Consider the following 18,865-nt stretch of genomic DNA (forward strand, 5'->3'; position numbering starts at 1 on the left):
TCAGAGAAAAGGAAACTTAGATCTACATTAAAAAGGAAGAATGTCAGAGAATACTACATACAAGTGAAAGAAAACCTTTCTTTTTTCTGAGTCTTAATGGATCTAAGAGATAACTGTTCAAAGTAATAGACAATATATTGGGTTATTTTACCTTATGGATAAATTAAATGAATGAGAAAAATGTTTTAAGAGGTAAGGGGGAATTGAGAATACTGTTCTAAGGTACCTAGGCTACCTATGGAATGAAAGTGTTAATGTAAAAGTGCTGTTAGATTAGTTATAAATGGTTATTATAAACTCTAGGGAACCCACTAAAGTTTTTCCAGAAGTATAATATGCTAAGAGAGAAGATAAAATGAAATCATATAAAATATTTAACTAAAACCAGAGAAGTCAGTGAAAGGGGGGTAATAAAGAAACAAAGAACAAGTACAATGAAAACAAAAAACAGTTATAAACATGGTAAACATGAATGCAACTATATCAATAACCACTTTAAACATAAATGGTCTCGATACGCCAATTAAAAGACAGAGACCGTCAGACTGGATTAAAAAACAAGACTCAACTGTAGATTGTATGTAAGATATTGATAGAATGAATAAAAGGAAAAGGATACAAGATACATTTAAAAATAGCTGAATTAGCTATATTAATTTCAGAAAAACCTGACATCAGAACAAGGAAAATTATCAGGGATAAAGAGGGAGCATTATGTTCCATGCTCTTGGACTGGAAGAACAAATATTGTGAAAATGTCTATACTACCTAAATCAATCTACACTTTTAATGCAATCCCTATCAAAATCCCATCTTTTTTTTTTCAAAGAAATAGAACAAATAATCCTAAAATTTATATGGAACCAGAAAAGACCCCAAATAGCCAAAGGAATGTTGAAAAAGAAAGCCAAAGTTGGTGGCATCACAATTCCAGACTTCAAGCTCTATTACAAAGCTATAATCATCAAGACAGCATGGTACTGGCACAAAAACAGACACATAAATCAATGCAACAGAATAGAGAGCTCAGAAATGGACCCTTAACTCCATGGTCAACTAATCTTCAACAAATTTTCAACAAATTTTTAAGTTTTTTTTTTTTCACTTTTTTGAAGCAAGAGCATAACTCATGAGGGGCAAAGGATGTGTCTTATGGAAGTTTAATGCCTAAGGGGGATTTTGTTATAAAGCTAAATGTATTTTTAAAAGTTAATTTCTCTTAAGTCAGTCAGAGAAAGACAACTATCATATGATCTCCCTGATTTGAGGAAGTTGAGAGCCAATGTGAGGGGTTTGGGGGGTAGGAAAGGAATAAATGAAACAAGATGGGATTGGGAGGGAGACAAACCATAAGTGACTCTTAATCTCACAAAACAAACTGAGGGTTGGGGGGGGGAGGTAGGGAGAGGGCAGTGGGGGGGGTATGTGCTATGGTGAGTGCTGTGAAGTGTGTAAACCTGGCGATTCACAGACCTGTACCCCTGGGGCTAATAATACATTATATGTTAATAAAAAATAAAAAAAATTTTAAAAAGAGGGAGCAGGGGCGCCTGGGTGGCTCAGAGGGTTGAGGCCTCTGCCTTCGGCTCAGGTCATGGTCGCGGGGTCCTGGGATTGAGCCCCGCATCAGGCTCCCTGCTCAGTGGTGAGCCTGCTTCCCCCTCTCACTCTCTGCCTGCCTCTCTGCCTACTTGTAATCTCTGTCAAATAAATAAATAAAATCTTAAAAAAATAATTAAAAACGAGGGAGCATTACGTAAAGATAAAAGGGCCAATTCTCCGACAAAACAATCCTTAACATGAATACACCTAACAACGGAACATCAAAATACATGAGGCAAACATTGATAGAAGTGAAAGGAGAAGTAGATAAATCCACTAATGTGGTTAGAGACCTCAACATCCCCCTATCAGTAATCAACAGATCCAGCAGATGGAAAATTAGTAAAGATACAGCTGAACCAGACAGCACTGTCAATCTCGTAATCTAATTTACATTTACAGAATACTTCATCTAACTACAGCAAAATATATATTCTTCTCAAGCTCACATGGAACATTCACCAAGATAGACCCAATTCTGAGACATAAAACAATTTAACAAATTTTTAAGGCTAGAAATCAACAAAGGGTGCTGGGACATTAGACATATGCAAATGAATGAAGTTGGACCCCTACCTCATACCGTATGCAAAAATTAACTCAAAAATAGGTTAAAGAGCTAAATGTAAGTAAGAGATAACAGTATAAAATGTTTAAATAGGCACAAATCCTCATGACCTGGATTAGTAACAGTGTTTTAGCTATAACATCAAAAGCACAAGCAACAGCAGGAAAACAGATATATTGGACATCATCAAAATTAAACGTGAATTAAGACTTCTGTGCTTCAAAGGACACCATCAACAAAGTGAAAAGACAACTCACAAAGTGGGAGGAAGTTTTTACAAATCATGTATAAGAGGAATGTAAAAAAGATTATATAAAGACGTGTTGTAACTCAACAATGAAAAGATGAAAATCCCAACTAGACAATGGGCAAGATTTAAACACATATTTTCAAAGAAGATTGTTATAAGAGCCAACAAGCACATGCAACTGTGTTCAACATCATTAGCCGCTGGAAAGAAGGGGAGTGACTGTTACTGCCTATAAGGTTGCTTGGGGGAGATGAAAATGTTTTGAAACTGGATGATGGTGATGGTTGCCCAACGTGGCCAATATTATACACTTTAAAATGGGTGACTTTATGGGCTGCCTGGGTGGCTGAGTCAGCTCTTATTTTGGCTGAGGTCATGATCTCAGGGTCCTGGGACTGAGTCCCAGGTGGGGCTCTACACTCAGCGGGGAGTCTGCTTTAGGATTTCTCTCCTTTTTCCTCTGCTCCCTCCCCAGCACGTGCGTGCGCCCATGTGCTCTCACCCTCTCTTTAAAGTAGATAAATAAATCTTTAAAAATGGTGAATTTATGGTATGTAGATAATTTCTCAACAATAAAACAAATAATCCAATTTTAAAATAGGGGAAGGAGCCAAACAGACGTTTCCCCCAATGAAGATGTACAAATGGCCAATAAGTCCATGAAAAATATTTACCATCACTATTCATTAGGGAATTGCAAATCAAATCACAATGAGAGATCACTTTACACCCTTAAGGATGGCTATAATCAAACGGACTCATAATAACAAATGGTGGGGCAAATGGGGCCCTCGTACACTGGTGGCAGGAACACCACCTGATGCAGCCATTTTGGAAAACAGTCTTGACAGTCGATCCGAAGGCAAAAACGGAAGAGTTATCCTATGACCTTGCCATGTCACTCCTAGGAATCTACCCAAGTGAAATGAAAACATATGTCCACACAGAGCAGCGGATTATTTACAGTCTGTATGTCTGCAAACTAGTGAATGGAAGGACGATACGCAGTATTTAAATAATGGAATCTTCTGTGGTGATTTTTTTTTTAAATAAGGTACTAGGAGCGCCTGGGTGGCTCAGTCGGTTAAGGATCTGCCTTTCCCTCAGGTCATGATCCCACAGTGCTGGGATTGAGCCCCACATCGGGCTCCCTGCTCCGTGTGGCTTCTTCCTCTGCACCCCCGCCCCACACGTGTGATTGCGCGCGCGCTCTCTCTCTCTCTCTCTCTCTCACTCTCTCATATAAATAAAAATTTTTGAAAAATAAAAAACAAGGTACTAGTAAGTGCTACAACATGGATGCAGCTTGGAAACATGACAGGTGAAGAGAGCCAAACACAAAAGGCCCTAATGCTGTGTGACTCCCCTTAAATGAAATGTCCAGAAGGAGCAAAGCCAGAGCGATGTAAAGGTCTTCCGTGGCTGCCTTGGCCTGGCAATGGAGGGTGCTTGCTAATGAGCATGGGCTTGTTTGGGGAGTGAGGAAAATGCTCTCCAACTGACTGTGGTGATGCACGCATAGCTCTGAATGTTCTCAAAATATTTCAACTGTGCGCCTCAAGTAGGTGAATCGTGCGGTAGGCGGAGTAGAATTCAATAAGGCTAGTAGATAAAAAAGGAAATGGTGAGTCTTTCTTTCGCCTTTTTGGTAATGTTTTCCTTCCTAAGCTGGGTGGTGTGTGTTCATGGGTGTTCATTTTATTAATTCTTTAAATTTGCATTTAAATTATGCTTTGCAGGTAAAACAGAGATCTTAATAAAAATACTGTTTTTACAAGGCTGACAGACCCGGATGCTAATTGTGGCTCAACCACTTAAGAACTATGACCTCTCTGGCAGACTAGCGGACCTTCCAATGTCTTATCTGTAAAGCAGGGACAGTGGTAATAGTAATTCCCTCATAGGCTTTTAGGTCATGTGCCTGGAATGCTGTCAGTGCTATTATTAGCCAATAGTAGCTCTAAGGAGTTGAGCCACTTGCCTAAGTAACTCAGAACCATGGCCTCTCTTTCCTTAAACTCCAATTTCCGTATTTGCTATTCCACAAAAATTCATGACTTCGATCAGGGTAAAATGGACCTTCAAGCAGGACTCACTGAATTCTACCTTTAAAATGTCCTTACTTAATGGTTCTATAAAGTCAATAAAGCTCCTTTTTTAAAAATTTGTTTATTTATTTGAGGGAGACAGAAAGTACATGGGCAAAGGGGAGGGGGAGAGGGAGAAGCAGGCTCCCCGTTGAGCAGGGAGTCCGATGAGGGGCTCCATCCCAGGACCCTGGAATCATGACCTGAGCTGAAGGCAGATGCTCGAACAACTGAGCCACCCACGGGCCTAAGTCAATAAAGCTCTGAGTCTCGGCTCAGGTCATGATCCCAAGGTCCCAGGATCGAGTCCTGCATCGAGCTCTCTGCTTGGCAGGGAGGCTGCTTCTTCCTCTCTGACTGCCTCTCTGCCTACTTGTGATCTCTGTCTGTCAAATAAATAAATAAAATCTTTTTAAAAAAAAAACACCAAAATTATTAAAAAAAAAAAAAAAAACCTGCATCTTGAAGCCTATCACCTGGGGTTCTGGCACAGATGAATGCATCAGTGAACGCGTCAGGGATGGGCAACCAGGCAGTAACGAAGAGAGATACGAACCCGTCTTGGGCCCCTGCAAGGACTCTTAAAGGAGATACCGTTTTGTTGTTCCCCATGAATCAGAAACCATTTCCATGCACAATTATCAGAGCCCATTGCTTAAACTGCTTGCCAGACAGTCCACACTGCTAGTTTCCCTCCGCCTTTCCAAGTTCCCGAGTATCTGCCTTTGAGCCACAGCACTGCTTGGCAACTTCCCCCACCAGCCAAAGGGAAAGTGACGAAGAGATGAACCCAGGCACTCTAGCTATCTGCCAGCAACTTAGACAAACCATTTGCTGGGGCAGGGGAAGGCTAAAACACTGAATGTAAACAGAATTAGGCTTCAGGAAAGCCTTCCTTGATCCTTCCCTCGCCCCACACAAAGCTGCTACCACATTGCAAAGTCTCACAGCATCTTCTTAATTACCCTTTTGTAAAACCACATGTTTATGATTTTTAATTTCATGTCCGTATCTCTCTCAAGCTTCTGTGCTCCAGGAGGGGAGGGACTGCCTCTTCCTTATGGACTACTGTAGCCCCATCAGCTAGTACATGACGGTGCACATAGCAGATGCTTAGTAAACTACCCATTGAGCAGATATGCAATCCGTGTAACGACGGATTAATTCCTGCAGTGGTGAAGGGGGATGATCAGAAGTCCCACTGGAGACCTTGGATTGCCAAAGAAAAGCGGTCCTAGGAAAGGATCGCACTGTGGAGCCGCTTCTTTGGGGAAATGCTAACAACTTACCTGTGCTGTGTAAGCACACTGACAGCTGACGGATGATTTGCACAGTAAGCCAGGTACATAGATTTAAAATGAGGCATGAGGTTCAACAGACAACCTCCGACTCTGTGTTGGTTTTCTGGAAACCTGCAGGTAAAACAGATTGAAACCCCGAATGTAAAATAAGCAGCAGGGGATAAAGGAAGAGGCTTCCAGTCAAACCTGGCAACACGCAAACCTTTTGAATTCTTTTGCCAAAGTGAAGAGAGAAACTATAACACTTTTGCCATGGAATGCAAGTTCCTGACCGCTACTTTATTATTTTTTTTTTTTTGATGGGGTACTGGACCACCACGCCAAACTCGAGCCACCAAACGTGATGCCCATACACAGAGGCCGGATACTTACTTGAAAGGACCAGATACTGTTTTTTAAAGACATTTGTTCAAACTACAATATTCAAAATTTTAGCCAGGCACACACACACAAAATACTCTTGGATAATTTATATGAAGTTCAAGTACATACAAAAGTAATCAAACCCCAAACTGACACACCACAAAGGAGTATTATGTAGTCTCGGTGGTTTGGGGGTTGCCAGGCAGGATGGCTTCATGACTTTAATCTTTTTGAGTTAAAAGCCACCTGTTTTCACTTGTAGGCAAATCAGAGAAGTGCAAGAAAGAAAAATTACTCAGCATTCCACCATTCAGAGACAGCTATTAGGATAATTCTGGCATATTCCTTGGTCTTCCTTCTACATGTTTCTTGATGAAATGGAAAACAAAGATTACAAACCTAGCTTGTAATGGGTTCTTCTCACATAGTCACTTATCTTTCCATGTCAATAAGCTGGATCCCTAACAGCATTTAGGATGGTTCCTCAGGCCTTAACCATCTTTCTTCCTGGATGACCGCCTGTGTCCCAGAAAGCTCGAGAAACAGGCAGTCACCCACATTTCCGTGGAGATGATGAAAGTTGCCAACTTCTCTGAGATACAGTGCTTGGAAAACTCATCTTGCTACAGAACTATATGGCCTGATGATCACTGCAGTCCATTCTGCAGTATGGGGCTGAACACCTCAACCACCAAGCTGACCACCCGACATGTACTGTGGTTCTCATCAAGATATACTTCCCTTCCTCAACTTTTTGTGTATTTCAAGTGTTAACAAGCTACCAGGTGTGATTGAAAGAGAAAAAGCAGCTTATGCAACTGAATGAATCACCTGACTAACTTTCCCAAGTAATTGGCAATGTACAAAAGGAGATACCGAATCAAGGTCACAGGCATCATCCCCGGTCGATGGAGACCTGATTTGTCTCTCATACTGACCAGGAGCAGTAAATCGATAATGATTTTTAAATAAAGTCAGAAATGGTTTACTGCTTGTAGAGCCCTGATATACAACGAGGGGTTTGGTTCTCCCTGGTGCCCTTTCTCTGTACTGGGACAGTTTATCAACGCTGTAACAAGTGAGTAGATAAAAAGTATCCCTATCTAAGACAGCAGCCAGCAGGAAAAGAAAACACGCCAAAGAAATGGTGTGGCTAGCCAGCCTAAGGGCAATGGGCAATACTTACTTGGAACATTCTTCCAAGGCTTGACAGAGCGTCTGCTGAAACAAGCATATTTCCTCAAAGTTCCCCAATAAAGATGTAAACTCCACAGTACTCAGACTGAAAAAAAAAAAATACACAGTGTCAGTGGATAGAACTTCAGGAGGATTCCTGTTACCCATCATCGCTAGTCTGGTGAGCTGATAACCTGCTAAAAAATTGACCAATGGCACGAGGGAAGCAATCCCTACATTTTAACTTTTGCTTTTTAATTTACACCAGCTCTGTGGTCTTAAACAACATTTAAAAGTGTCTTTCCTAGGGGCGCCTGGGTGGCTCAGTGGGTTAAGCTGCTGCCTTCGGCTCCGGTTGTGATCTCGGGGTCCTGGGATCGAGTCCCGCATCGGGCTCTCTGCTCAGCAGGGAGCCTGCTTCCTCCTCTCTCTGCCTGCCTCTCGGCCTACTTGTGATTTCTCTCTGACAAACAAATAAAATCTTTAAAAAAAAAAGTGTCTTTCCTTGATTTCCTTTTTCTACAATAAGAATAATGATCTAGAGCAAATAAGTGTTTATTAAAGACATTTAGGTGTTTTACAAGCGACGAGTGGACAAGTAACAAGTGTGCAATATCTAAGTTCCTCAACAGGCAAAATCCATCACAGCAGGGGATAAATGTAAACAATTTGGAGTATTCTCTTCTAGAGGAACCGGGAGAATAATTGAAAGGTATTATATAGGCTCATAGACGGCACAGGGGAAAACCACAAAATCCAGTTTCTCCCGATTTAAAATGCTCATAAATGAACAAAAGGAAATCTTTAACAGAAGAAGTAGAGGAGAAGAAACTAGTACTGATTTGTTTGTTTGTGGAAGGGAATGGAGTGAATAAAGGCCAGCTGATACAACCATGGTTTCACGGAGAGCCCCTGTACGATGAATTGTCCCCATTCTTCCCCTCCCAAATGGGAGGTGATAACAAACCGCCGACACCACTCACCCAGCACTCAACACCCCTGCAGGCGTTTCCCAAATAACTCAGTTGAGCCTGACGACAAGGTCATGAGGTAGGTGCTGTTGTGCCCCATCTTACCCATAAGGAGACCTGGGCACAGAGGGGTTAAGCAAATCACCCAACATCACAAGGCCTGGGAAGGGTGAAGCCAGGATTTAAACCACAACATTCTAGCTCCAGAGTCCATGCTCTCACACACCTTTCCTGAAGATTTAAAAGGCCAGGGGCGGCCACGTCTTCTTGTTTCTTCATGTAATAATACAAGGGGAGTGTTTCCAAGAGAGTAATTTTTGCTGACAAAGCAAAGGAAGCCCCACACGAACATTACCAGTAACCCCTCAAGCACCAGAAGTGCCCAGTTCCTCTGCATCGTGCCCTTCTGAACCACAAGCTGGGAAACCCCCCAGCGTGGGGGACAAAAGCGAAAGCTTCAGCCGGCCGGCTTCCCTGACTTCCCTCTCTCATGGCCCCCAGAAGCTGACGGGCAGGCCGACGTGAACCTGATCGGGGACGGGGCTTTCTCGGCCTGCCCAGGATCAGACGGTGAACAGTCTGGTTGGCTCCAGACAGCCTGGCGGAAAGTGACCCTGACCGCCTTCTGAATTTATGCGGCATCAGGGGAGTTCTGAGTCAGGCTCCTCGCCTCTTGCATTTGAAATCTTATCATCGCTCCTCGCAGGGCCACCACCCCGGTTTCCTGTCTCTGCCTGTCACCTCCACAAAATGGAAGGCGCGTTTCAGTGGGAGGCAGGAGATGCAGCAGGTGGCGTCTGGGTCGAGCCTGGCCACGGACTGGCTGTGTGGCGGGCATGGCCGGCGGTAAACCTCTCTGGACTTCACTTTTCTCATTTGTTCAGTGGGGACAAGACCCAGTGATTCACTGAGGTTCCTTCCACTCAGCTCTAGGAAGTATGATTCACAGGGTTCACTTTGCGTTTTACATAATAACAACAAAAGACACTTTGTTGTTGATCGCATTTCGACTCTTAGAAAACTCGGGAATACAAAATCCTTTCATACCGAAGTGAGATTCCCACAGTGCCATGGGAAATTGAGCAAGACCTTCTGCCTTAGCAACCACGATTTGGCAAAAAAGCAGGGGGAGGGATCGCAAAATCTGTTAAATGTATTTAAGCCTGAAGTCTAAGAGTTGAGGCAGCTGTTCAGCAAAAGTAAGCTCTTCCTGAGGGAAAAGGGGAGGCTTTTGTCCTCTAGTATGTGTACCCGCAGCTCAATTTTCTATTCGCCTTCTAGATTATAATCCCTAGTTAAGTGTAATCAATTAAAATAAAAACGCAAACAAATGCCATTAGCCAATAGTTATTAAACAGGCCAGGCCTACAAACACACACACAAATGGTCCATATTTTTCTTGCATGAAAACAAAGTGTTCAACTCAAACCTCAGTCACTTCTAAGACCTGAATAAAGTTTGAGTATTTTATTTAAGACAAGACTAAACACGTGAACAGCTCTTACCATTCTCTTCGGCCTGGGGGAAACGCGAGTTCGAGTTCTAAGTGCCCCTGCAAACATTCACAAAATGCCACCCTCTTTCCACTCTCAGACCGTAGCAAAGAGTTTCTGCCCCAGCACGCAAAGGTCAGGGGGAGCACATAACTTTCCAGTTTACACGCTTTTCTGCATAAAAACACCAGCAGGTCCCGTTTGTGCAAGGTAAAACTGCACACATTTGTGCAGTGTGTGTGTTTGTGTGTTTGTGCAAGGTAAAAGCGATGCACACATGGCTTTTAAAATGTACGAGATGGTAACTGTGACAGACAGACATGCAGACATGCTCATTCCTTCCACGGCCAGAGAAGACAGAAAGCCAAGCTCTCCAGCAGCAACCTCCTGTGTAATTTCCGTTGCCCTGACCATGTTCTTGGCAACCTGTGATCTGTGGAAATTCTTCTAAAGGGCAAAATCAATTATTCAGTGACATGAGAGCAATGACTCCAGCTGCTGACGTTATCTGGCTTTATTTAGCAAGGGGCTGAAAATGTAAATCTTACTTGTTATTGGACTGCAGGGGTCTTAAGTAAGTGACAAGCAGAGACTGAAGTTCTTTAGCATAATCCTTTTCAGTGTCCAAAATGTTCTGTAACACCTGTAGAGAAACAAAGGTCAAGGTCAAGATCTTGTATTCATCAGGAGAACCAGAGGGAAGATAGAGCTTTAGATGTTTCAACCAAATTACTAGGCTAGCACCCCAGTAGGTAAGAAGCACAAAATCTGAATGCAAACTAACAACGAAATTCATTCCAGCAAATGAATAATTGCACGACTCCTGGTGATATTGCATAATTCCTATGAATATAGTTTCTCACAGTTACTCATAACCGGAAGGACCTGGCCATTTACACAGCACTGCTGGGAATGCTTTCATGGGCTTTAAATCATTTATCCTCAGGGAAAGGTCTCAGCTAACAAAGGATCATATTTTCCCATTACAGATGAGACATTGAGACCAGCTACCTTAAGACATACAGATTCGATATCAGGGTAATAACAGGTCCAATATCACAAAAGATTTTTCTTTAAGTTATGTTTCGATAAGAGCTTTAGGGGACAGAACCCAAGGCCACAGTGAATCATTACATAGAGTTAGAACCAGTCTTTTAGGAAAAGTAAAAAGTGCCAGTATGAACAATTCAAAGAGAAGAGGAAGCTGAAGTGGGAGGAATTTAATTTTGTTTAAGATTTTATTTATTTATTTGACAGAGATCACAAGTAGGCAGAGAGGCAGGCGGGGGGGCGGGGGAAGCAGGGTCCCTGCTGAGCAGAGAGCCCAATGCGGGGGCTCGATTCCAGGACCCTGAGATCATGACCCGAGCCGAAGGCAGAGGCTTTAACCCACTGAGCCACACAGGCGCCCCGCCCCAGTGGGAGAAATTTAATAGTGGAATAATGCCTACTGATATTCTGAAAAATAATCAAATTAAATTCCTCTAGGCAAAACCACCAACGTACAGAATATAATGTCTCTTGCCCAACCAGTCTTGGCGGCCTGCCCCATTCCCCAAACTCTTCTGGAAGTAGCTACAACCTACATTTCAAGCTCCTAGAGCTCGCCAAGCTAACATTTCGGTGTATTTTCTCTCCATGCCCAATGGCACACGGCCTGTGGGGAGTTTCCACTCTGCTTGCAGAGGGGGGCATTAAATAGGGGACCACAGGACAGTGCGAAGCATTCTCGGCTGCAAGGAGTCCCTCAGGCAATCAGGGTTCCAGAAAGAGACTCACAGGACAATGCATGATGGTCCGCTTTTGGAAAGGTGGAGTGGACAAAGCGAGCGGAGGCCTCGGTCACTGTGGGCTTTGGGGGGAACCACCAGACTTGGGGAGGGGTCGTCCAGGCTCTGCTACTGATGGACAGGTGGCCACAGTTTTAAGGCTTCACTCGCCTCACCTCAGATTGTGACATTTCACCTACCTCAGGGACCATTGTGAAGAGGGACTGACACTGGATAGGTAGGTGTTGAGTGAGTGGGAAACAGGCCCACCAATGGAAGGGGTTAAAAAAGGTTTCTCCAGGGCGGCGCTGACACTTCCGACCAGACAACTCTTGGCTGTGAGGGCCGCCCTGTGCATTATGGGATATTGAGTAGTGTCCGTGGCCCACTACATGCCAGCTGCACCCCCCCAACCATAGGGCAACCGAACACGCGTCCAGACACTGCCGAATGCCACCTGAAGGACGGTAGCGCCCCAGCTGAGAATCCCTGGTTTAGGGGCCAAAGGCCACAGCGTGGCTTCAAAAGCAAAGGCTTAAGTCATATCCCCTCCTCTCCAGCCACTCATGTCTCCTTTCAGTTCCTCTATTCCTCAGAAACTACTCTCAAAAGGTGAAAATATCAATAAATCCTGGGATCTGCAGGCACTAATGCTCTCTGAAACTAATCCAGTGACAGAACAGAAATGATCTCCACCCCCACAGAAAGCTGAAGCACCACAAAGGAAATGGGCCACTGTCTTGAGATGAACAAAAAAGAAAACACAACATGAAAAACTCATGGGGGACGCCTGGGTGGCTCAGTTGTTAAGCGTCTGCCTTCAGCTCAGGTCATAATCCCAGGGTCCTGGGATCGAGTCCCGCATCGGGCTCCCTGCTCAACAGGGAAGCCTGCTTCTCCCTCTCCCACTTCCCCTGCTTCTGTGCACTCTCCCTTTCTCTCTGACAAATAATAAAGTCTTTAAAAATTTTTTTTAATTAAAAAAATTTAAAAACTCCTGGGATGCTGTTAAAGCAGATGAACATATAGCTGTAAATGTCCATATCGAAAAAGAAGAAAGAGGACTTCCGGTCTCTGGTCCAGCCTTTAAGCAGCGTGGCGGTCATTACTCCATCCTAACAGTAAGTCGATAGCTGAACTAACTGGAAAAAAACACCCGCCTGACTTTCCTTATATCTGTCAGGGAATTGAGGCCATGGGGTGGGGGCGGGGGGTGCTACCCCCACAAGTGGAGAGACACGCAGGCAGATATACAGAAAAGCAAACCTTGCTGGAGCAGAAACCCACGAGCAGAGGCCTCCACGGAGATCAGGAGCAGGGCAGGAAAACCTGAGCTGTAACTGGATTACTGGGGGCACAGTGTGGACGAGTCTGAGAGTTCAAACTCCCAGGGGGCCCAGTCACAGGGCAGCACACCCACCTTTTGTGGTACCTCTGGCAGCTCTCCCAGGCTGTCACAAAGAAGAGAGGAGGGAAATTTCCCTACTGCTTCAGAAGCAGGAAAGGAAAGGAAGCCATTTTGAAATACACCAGAGCATTCTGTCCATCCTAACAAGGTCTGCCCTCAAGAGAGAAATTATTTTACCAGAGCCTAACCTATCAGGTTTTTACCAGGGCCTAACCTAGCTAGGGGAAGGGAAATACCCTACCTCAGCTCCCTCGAGCCTTCCTGTCCCGCGTGAAGGAGGAAAACAACCTGAGAAGCAATGGTGAAGTTCACAATCGAGAGACATAAACTCACCAAAAGACGGAGACCTAATCGTTGGGCTTCAGAATCCCTCCCCTGCCCCCACACCTCACCACCGTATTACTAAAGGCCTCCTTACTGCAGCTCCTTTTCCTTAGTATGTCATGTATGGCCTCCAACAACAAGTTGGCATACTAAAAGGCAAAAAACACAGTCTGAAGAGACAGAGAAAACACTGGAACCACAGTCAAGTATGGCACGAATACTGGAATTATCAGACCAGGATTTTAATAGGACTGTGAGTGATATGCTAAGAGCTCTGATGAAAGTAGACAACATACAAGAACGGATGGGTATTGTAAGCAGAAAGACAGAAATACTTACAATGAAAATGAAATGGTAGTAATCCATAACACTGTAACAGAAATGAACTTGTGGGTATATCGATAGAAGATTTTGAAACTAAAAAGCAAGCATAAAGAAAAGAGTTTACAGAATACCTACGAACTGTGGGATAACACATGTTTAAAGAGAATATCAGAAGGAGAAGAAGGTTGGGGCGCCTGGGTGGCTCAGTGGGTTAAAGCCTCTGCCTTCGGCTCAGGTCATGATGCCAGGGTCCTAGGATTGAGCCCCATATCGGGCTCTCTGCTTGGCAGGGAGCCTGCTTCCCCCTCTCTCTCTCTGCCTGCCTCTCTGCCTGCTTGTGATCTCTGTCAAATAAATAAATAAAATCTTTTTTAAAAAACCACAATGTATTCAATTATATATATATTTATATATATATGTATATAATTAAGATAAGTATGTATATATATATGCTTATAAAAAAGCACATATAGGGACGCCTGGGTGGCTCAGTTGGTTGGGAGACTGCTTTCGCTCAGGTCATGATCCTAGAGTCCCAGGATCAAGTCCAGCATCGGGCTCCCTGCTGGGCAGAGACTCTGCTTCTCCCTCTGACCTTCCCCACCTCGTGCTCTGTCTCTCTCATTCTCTCTCTCAAATAAATAAATCTTAAAAAGCATATAGATAGATAGATATGCTCATAGATAGGCATATATATAATGCTCATGTATAAATGAAATGAATGACAGCAAGGATATGAGGGATGGGAGGGAGGAATTACGAGTCCTCTGTTATTATAAGGTACTCATGCTACCTGTAAAGCAGTAGAGTGCTCCTTTTGCACTAGTTCTAAATATACATTGCAAACTCTAGGTCAACTTCTCAAAGTAAAAAGAAAATTCTAGAGAGATACAAAGCTACCAAAACTGACTCACAAAAGAAACAGAAAGTCTCAACAATATAACAAGACATTGAATAAGCATTCAAAACAATTCCCCTACTAAGTTAAAGCCCAGGATGAGAAGACCTTACTGGTTGATTCTACAAGTTGAAAGAATTTATATCAGTCCTTCACAAACTCTTTTTTTTTTTAATTTATTTGAGAGAGAGACAGTGAGAAAGAGCATGAGTGAGGAGAAAGTCAGAGGGAGAAGCAGACTCCCCATGGAGCTGGGCACCCGATGCGGGACTCGATCCTGGGATTCCGGGATCATGACCTGAGCCGAAGGCAGTTGTCCAACCAACTGAGCCACCCAGGCGTCCCCTTCACAAACTCTTAAAATCCTGGAAAAGAACAGAGTAGAGGGTACACCTCCCAATTGCAAAACGTATCACAAAGCTACAGTAACCAGACAGTTTAGTACAGGTATAGGATAGATGTATCAGTAGAGGAGAATTGAGAGTCTAGAAATGAACCCACAGTCAACTGATTTTTGACAAGTGTACCAAGACATTTCAATAGGGAAAGAACTATCTTTTCAACAAATGGTGAGGACGACTGGGTGTCTACATGCAAAAGAATTTGTACTCCAACTCTGTAACATACACAAAAATTAATTCAACATGAACTCAAGAGTTAAAATAACCGAACCCTTAGAAGAGAATCAAAGAGGAAATCTTCACGACGATGGATCTGACACCAAGCAACAAAGGAAAAACCAAGCACAAGCAACAAGAGAAAAAAATAAGTAAACTAGAATTTATAAAAATTTAAAACTTTGTGTGTCAAAGGAGATTATCAAGAAAGTGAAAAGACAAGCCACAGATTGGGAGAAATACTTACAAGTCATATATCTGGCAAAGGCCTAGTATCCAGAATATATAAAGAACTCTAAAAACTCAACAGTAAAAATAATTACTTGAAAGTTGGCTAAGAATTTGAACAGCCATAGAGTTTCACCATGTGACCCAGCAGTTCAATTCCTAGAGAAATGAAAACATACGTCCACACAAAAACCTGCACATGAACCTTCACAGAGCATTATTAATAACCACCAAAAAGTGGATACAGTCCAAAGGTCCACCCACTGATGAATGGATAGACATAACCTAGTACATCTACACAATAGAATCTTAGCCTTAAAAAGGAAAGTACTGGTACATTCTATAACATGAACAAACGATGAAAATAAAATGCTAACTGAAAGAAACCAGACACAGAGGAAAAATTATGTTTGATTTAGTTTACATGACATGTCCACAATTGGCAAAATCCATAGAAACAGAAAGTAGATTAGTGGCTATCAAGGCCTGGAGGAAGTGATTTGTAATGGGTACAGGGTTTCTTTTTTAAAAATTTTATTTAAATTCAATTTAGTTAACATATATTGTACTATTAGCTTTAGAGACAGACTTTAGTGACTCATCAGTTGCCTGTAACACCCAGTGCTCACTCCATCAAGTGTCCTGCTTTTCTTTTTTTAAAGATTTCATTCATTCATTTGACAAACAGAGATCACAAGCAGGCAGAGAAGCAGGCAGAGAGAGAGGAGGAAGCAGGCTCCCCGCGGAGCAGAGAGCCCGACGCGGGGCTCAATCCCCAAACCCCGGGAACATGACCTGAGCCGAAGGCAGAGGCTTTAACCCGCTGAGCCACCCAGGCGCCCCTCACGTGTCCTCCTTAACACCCATCGCCCAGTTACCCCATCCCCCAACCCACCTCCCTTCCAGCAACCCTAATTTTTTCCTAGAGTTAAGAGTCTCTTATGGTTTGTCTCCCTCTCTAATTTTGTCTTATTTTATTTTTCCTTCCCTTACCCTATGTTCACCTGTTTTGTTTCTTAAGTTCCACATATGAGTGAAATCATATGGTATTTGTCTTTCTCTTGCTGACTTATTTTGCTTAGCGTAATACACTCTAGTTCCATCGGCCACAGCAAATGGCAAGATTTCGATTCTTTTTGTTGGCTGAGTAGTATTCCATTGGAGGTATGATATATATATTCTATATATGGGAATATATATAATATTATACATAATATATATAGTATTATGTATATATAATACATATAATATCCCCTTTTCTTTGTCCATCCATCTGTTGATGGACATCTGAGCTCTTTCCATAGGTTGGCTATTGTGAACATTGCTGCTCTGGGTACAGGGTTTCTTACTGAGGTGATCAGGTGATCAAAATATTTTAAATGCCTACTTGTGATCTCCATCTGTCAAATAGATAAATAAAATCTTTTTAAAAAGGGTGGGGGGCTCCTGGGTGGCTCAGTGGGTTAAAGCCTCTGCCTTCGGCTTAGGTCATAGTCTCCGGGTCCTGGGATTGAGCCCCGCATCGGGCTCTCTGCTTGGAAGGGGGCCTGCTTCCTCCTCTCTCTGCCTGCCTCCCTGCCTACTTGTGACCTCTGTCTGCCAAATAAATAAATAAAATCTTTTAAAAATATATTGTAAAACCAGACTGTGGTGTTTGTCACATAACTCTGTTAACTTACAAAAAATCAGTGAATTATAAAGTTTAAAATGGTGAGTTATGTGGTATGTGAATTATATGTCAATAAAACTATTTTTAAAAAAGTCAAAGCACATATTTCTCATCCATTAATAGAAACTCCATGGGGCACCTGGGTGGCTCAGTGGGTTAAGCCTCTGCCTTCAGCTCAGGTCATGATCTCAGGGTCATGGGATCAAGCCCCACATCCGGGCTCTCTGCTCAGCAGGGAGCCTGCTTCCTCCTCTCTCTCTGCTTGCCTCTCTGCCTACTTGTGATCTCTCTCTATCAAATAAATAAAATCTTAAAAAAAAAAAAGAAACTCCTCAGGTTTTTTTCTTAAAGATTTTATTTATTTATTTGACAGAGATGACAAGTAGGCAGAGAGACAGGAAGGGAAGCAGGCTCCCAACTGAGCAGGGAGCCTGATGCGGGGCTCGATCCCAGCACCTTGGGTTCATGACCTGAGCCGAAGGCAGAGGCTTTAACACACTGAGCCACCCAGGCGCCCCTCCTCAGGTTTTTGTCTTGGCCTCCAAGTCCTCATCCAGGAGAGAAGCCTTCCAACCTTGAATCTGTCCATCACAGGGCTCCCTGCCCAGCTGGGCCGCGGCTCACTGCCATGCCTCAGCTTATGCAGGTGTACATTCATGCTCAGCACTGATCTTCATTCCGTATTCTAAGAAATTGGGAGAGCCGCACCAGAATGCAGCAGTATCGCCTTCTATTAAGGAGGTGCTAAAACATATGCAGACTGCTTTATTAACAGCATTATTTGCCTATAGGATCTATATTGAGGAGGGGGAAAAGGATGGTGGCCTGCCTTCCTGCTCATGTTCAGGAAGGAATGAAGTCATCTAATCATCTCCCTTTGTTCACATTTTTCTGAAAAGACTATGTCTGGAAACCAGCCATCCCACAAACTCACCCTCCTTCTGAGCGCTGTTGCCTCTAACTGTCACCCTACCCAAATTATAATGTCTGCTGGAAACAAGGAAAACAAAATAAAAAAAAAAATCAAACTAGATCCAGTCATTCACTGCCTCAAGGGAGTTTTTTTTTTTTTAAAGATTTTTTTTTTATTTGACAGAGAGAAATCACAAGTAGATGGAGAGGCAGGCAGAGAGAGAGAGGGAAGCAGGCTCCCTGCTGAGCAGAGAGCCCGATGTGGGACTTGATTCCAGGACCCTGGGATCATGACCTGAGCCGAAGGCAGCGGCTTAACCCACTGAGCCACCCAGGCGCCCATCAAGGGAGTTTTTAAATTAGGAAAGTCAGACATTATTTACATCATACAATGTGATTTTTAAAACAAACAACACTGCTTTAATCTGACCTCCCTCTCACCACTGAAACAGCATTCTCATGTCCATTTCCTTTAAAACGCTGTGATCCGGGGCTCCTTTAAAAGTAATCGCTAAAGGGCGCCTGGGTGGCTCAGTGGGTTAAGCCTCTGCCTTCGGCTCAGGTCATGATCCCGGGGTCCTGGGATCGAGCCCCACATCGGACTCTCTGCTTCCTCCTCTCTCTGCCTGCCTCTCTGCCTACTTGTGATCTCTGTCTGTCAAATAAATAAATAAAATCTTTAGAGCTAAACTGACAAAGGTGGTCAATGAATCCTTCATTAAGTAACGCAAAAAAAAAATTTTTTTTGAATGATAACATACTAACAGCACTGCCCTTGCTATGATTTGATTAGTAGAAATGCTCATCTGGGTGGATGCTTGGGATTCTTTCCCAAATTCATATAGGCCTTTATTGCTCTCCTCAATCTCAAAAGACCAACTGATGAACTTCTGACACTGGTTCTT

General features: G+C 43.2%; 1 protein-coding gene across 5 annotated transcripts in view; it reads right to left on the reverse strand.

Moving 5' to 3' along the window:
• Positions 1-18,865, reverse strand: part of ARHGEF6 (Rac/Cdc42 guanine nucleotide exchange factor 6) — a 98,985-nt gene that overhangs the window by 27,108 nt on the left and 53,012 nt on the right. For all 5 annotated transcript variants that reach the window (XM_032329495.1, XM_032329491.1, XM_032329494.1 and 2 more), the window contains 3 exons: positions 10,360-10,454; positions 7,358-7,453; positions 5,797-5,919 (listed from right to left, as the gene is read on the reverse strand). In XM_032329495.1, coding sequence (XP_032185386.1) covers positions 5,797-5,919; positions 7,358-7,453; positions 10,360-10,454 — 314 coding nt within the window. The remainder of the gene's footprint in view (positions 1-5,796; positions 5,920-7,357; positions 7,454-10,359; positions 10,455-18,865) is intronic.

This window comes from Mustela erminea, chromosome X (genome assembly GCF_009829155.1).
Source record: "Mustela erminea isolate mMusErm1 chromosome X, mMusErm1.Pri, whole genome shotgun sequence".
Classification (NCBI taxonomy): Eukaryota; Metazoa; Chordata; class Mammalia; order Carnivora; family Mustelidae; genus Mustela; species Mustela erminea.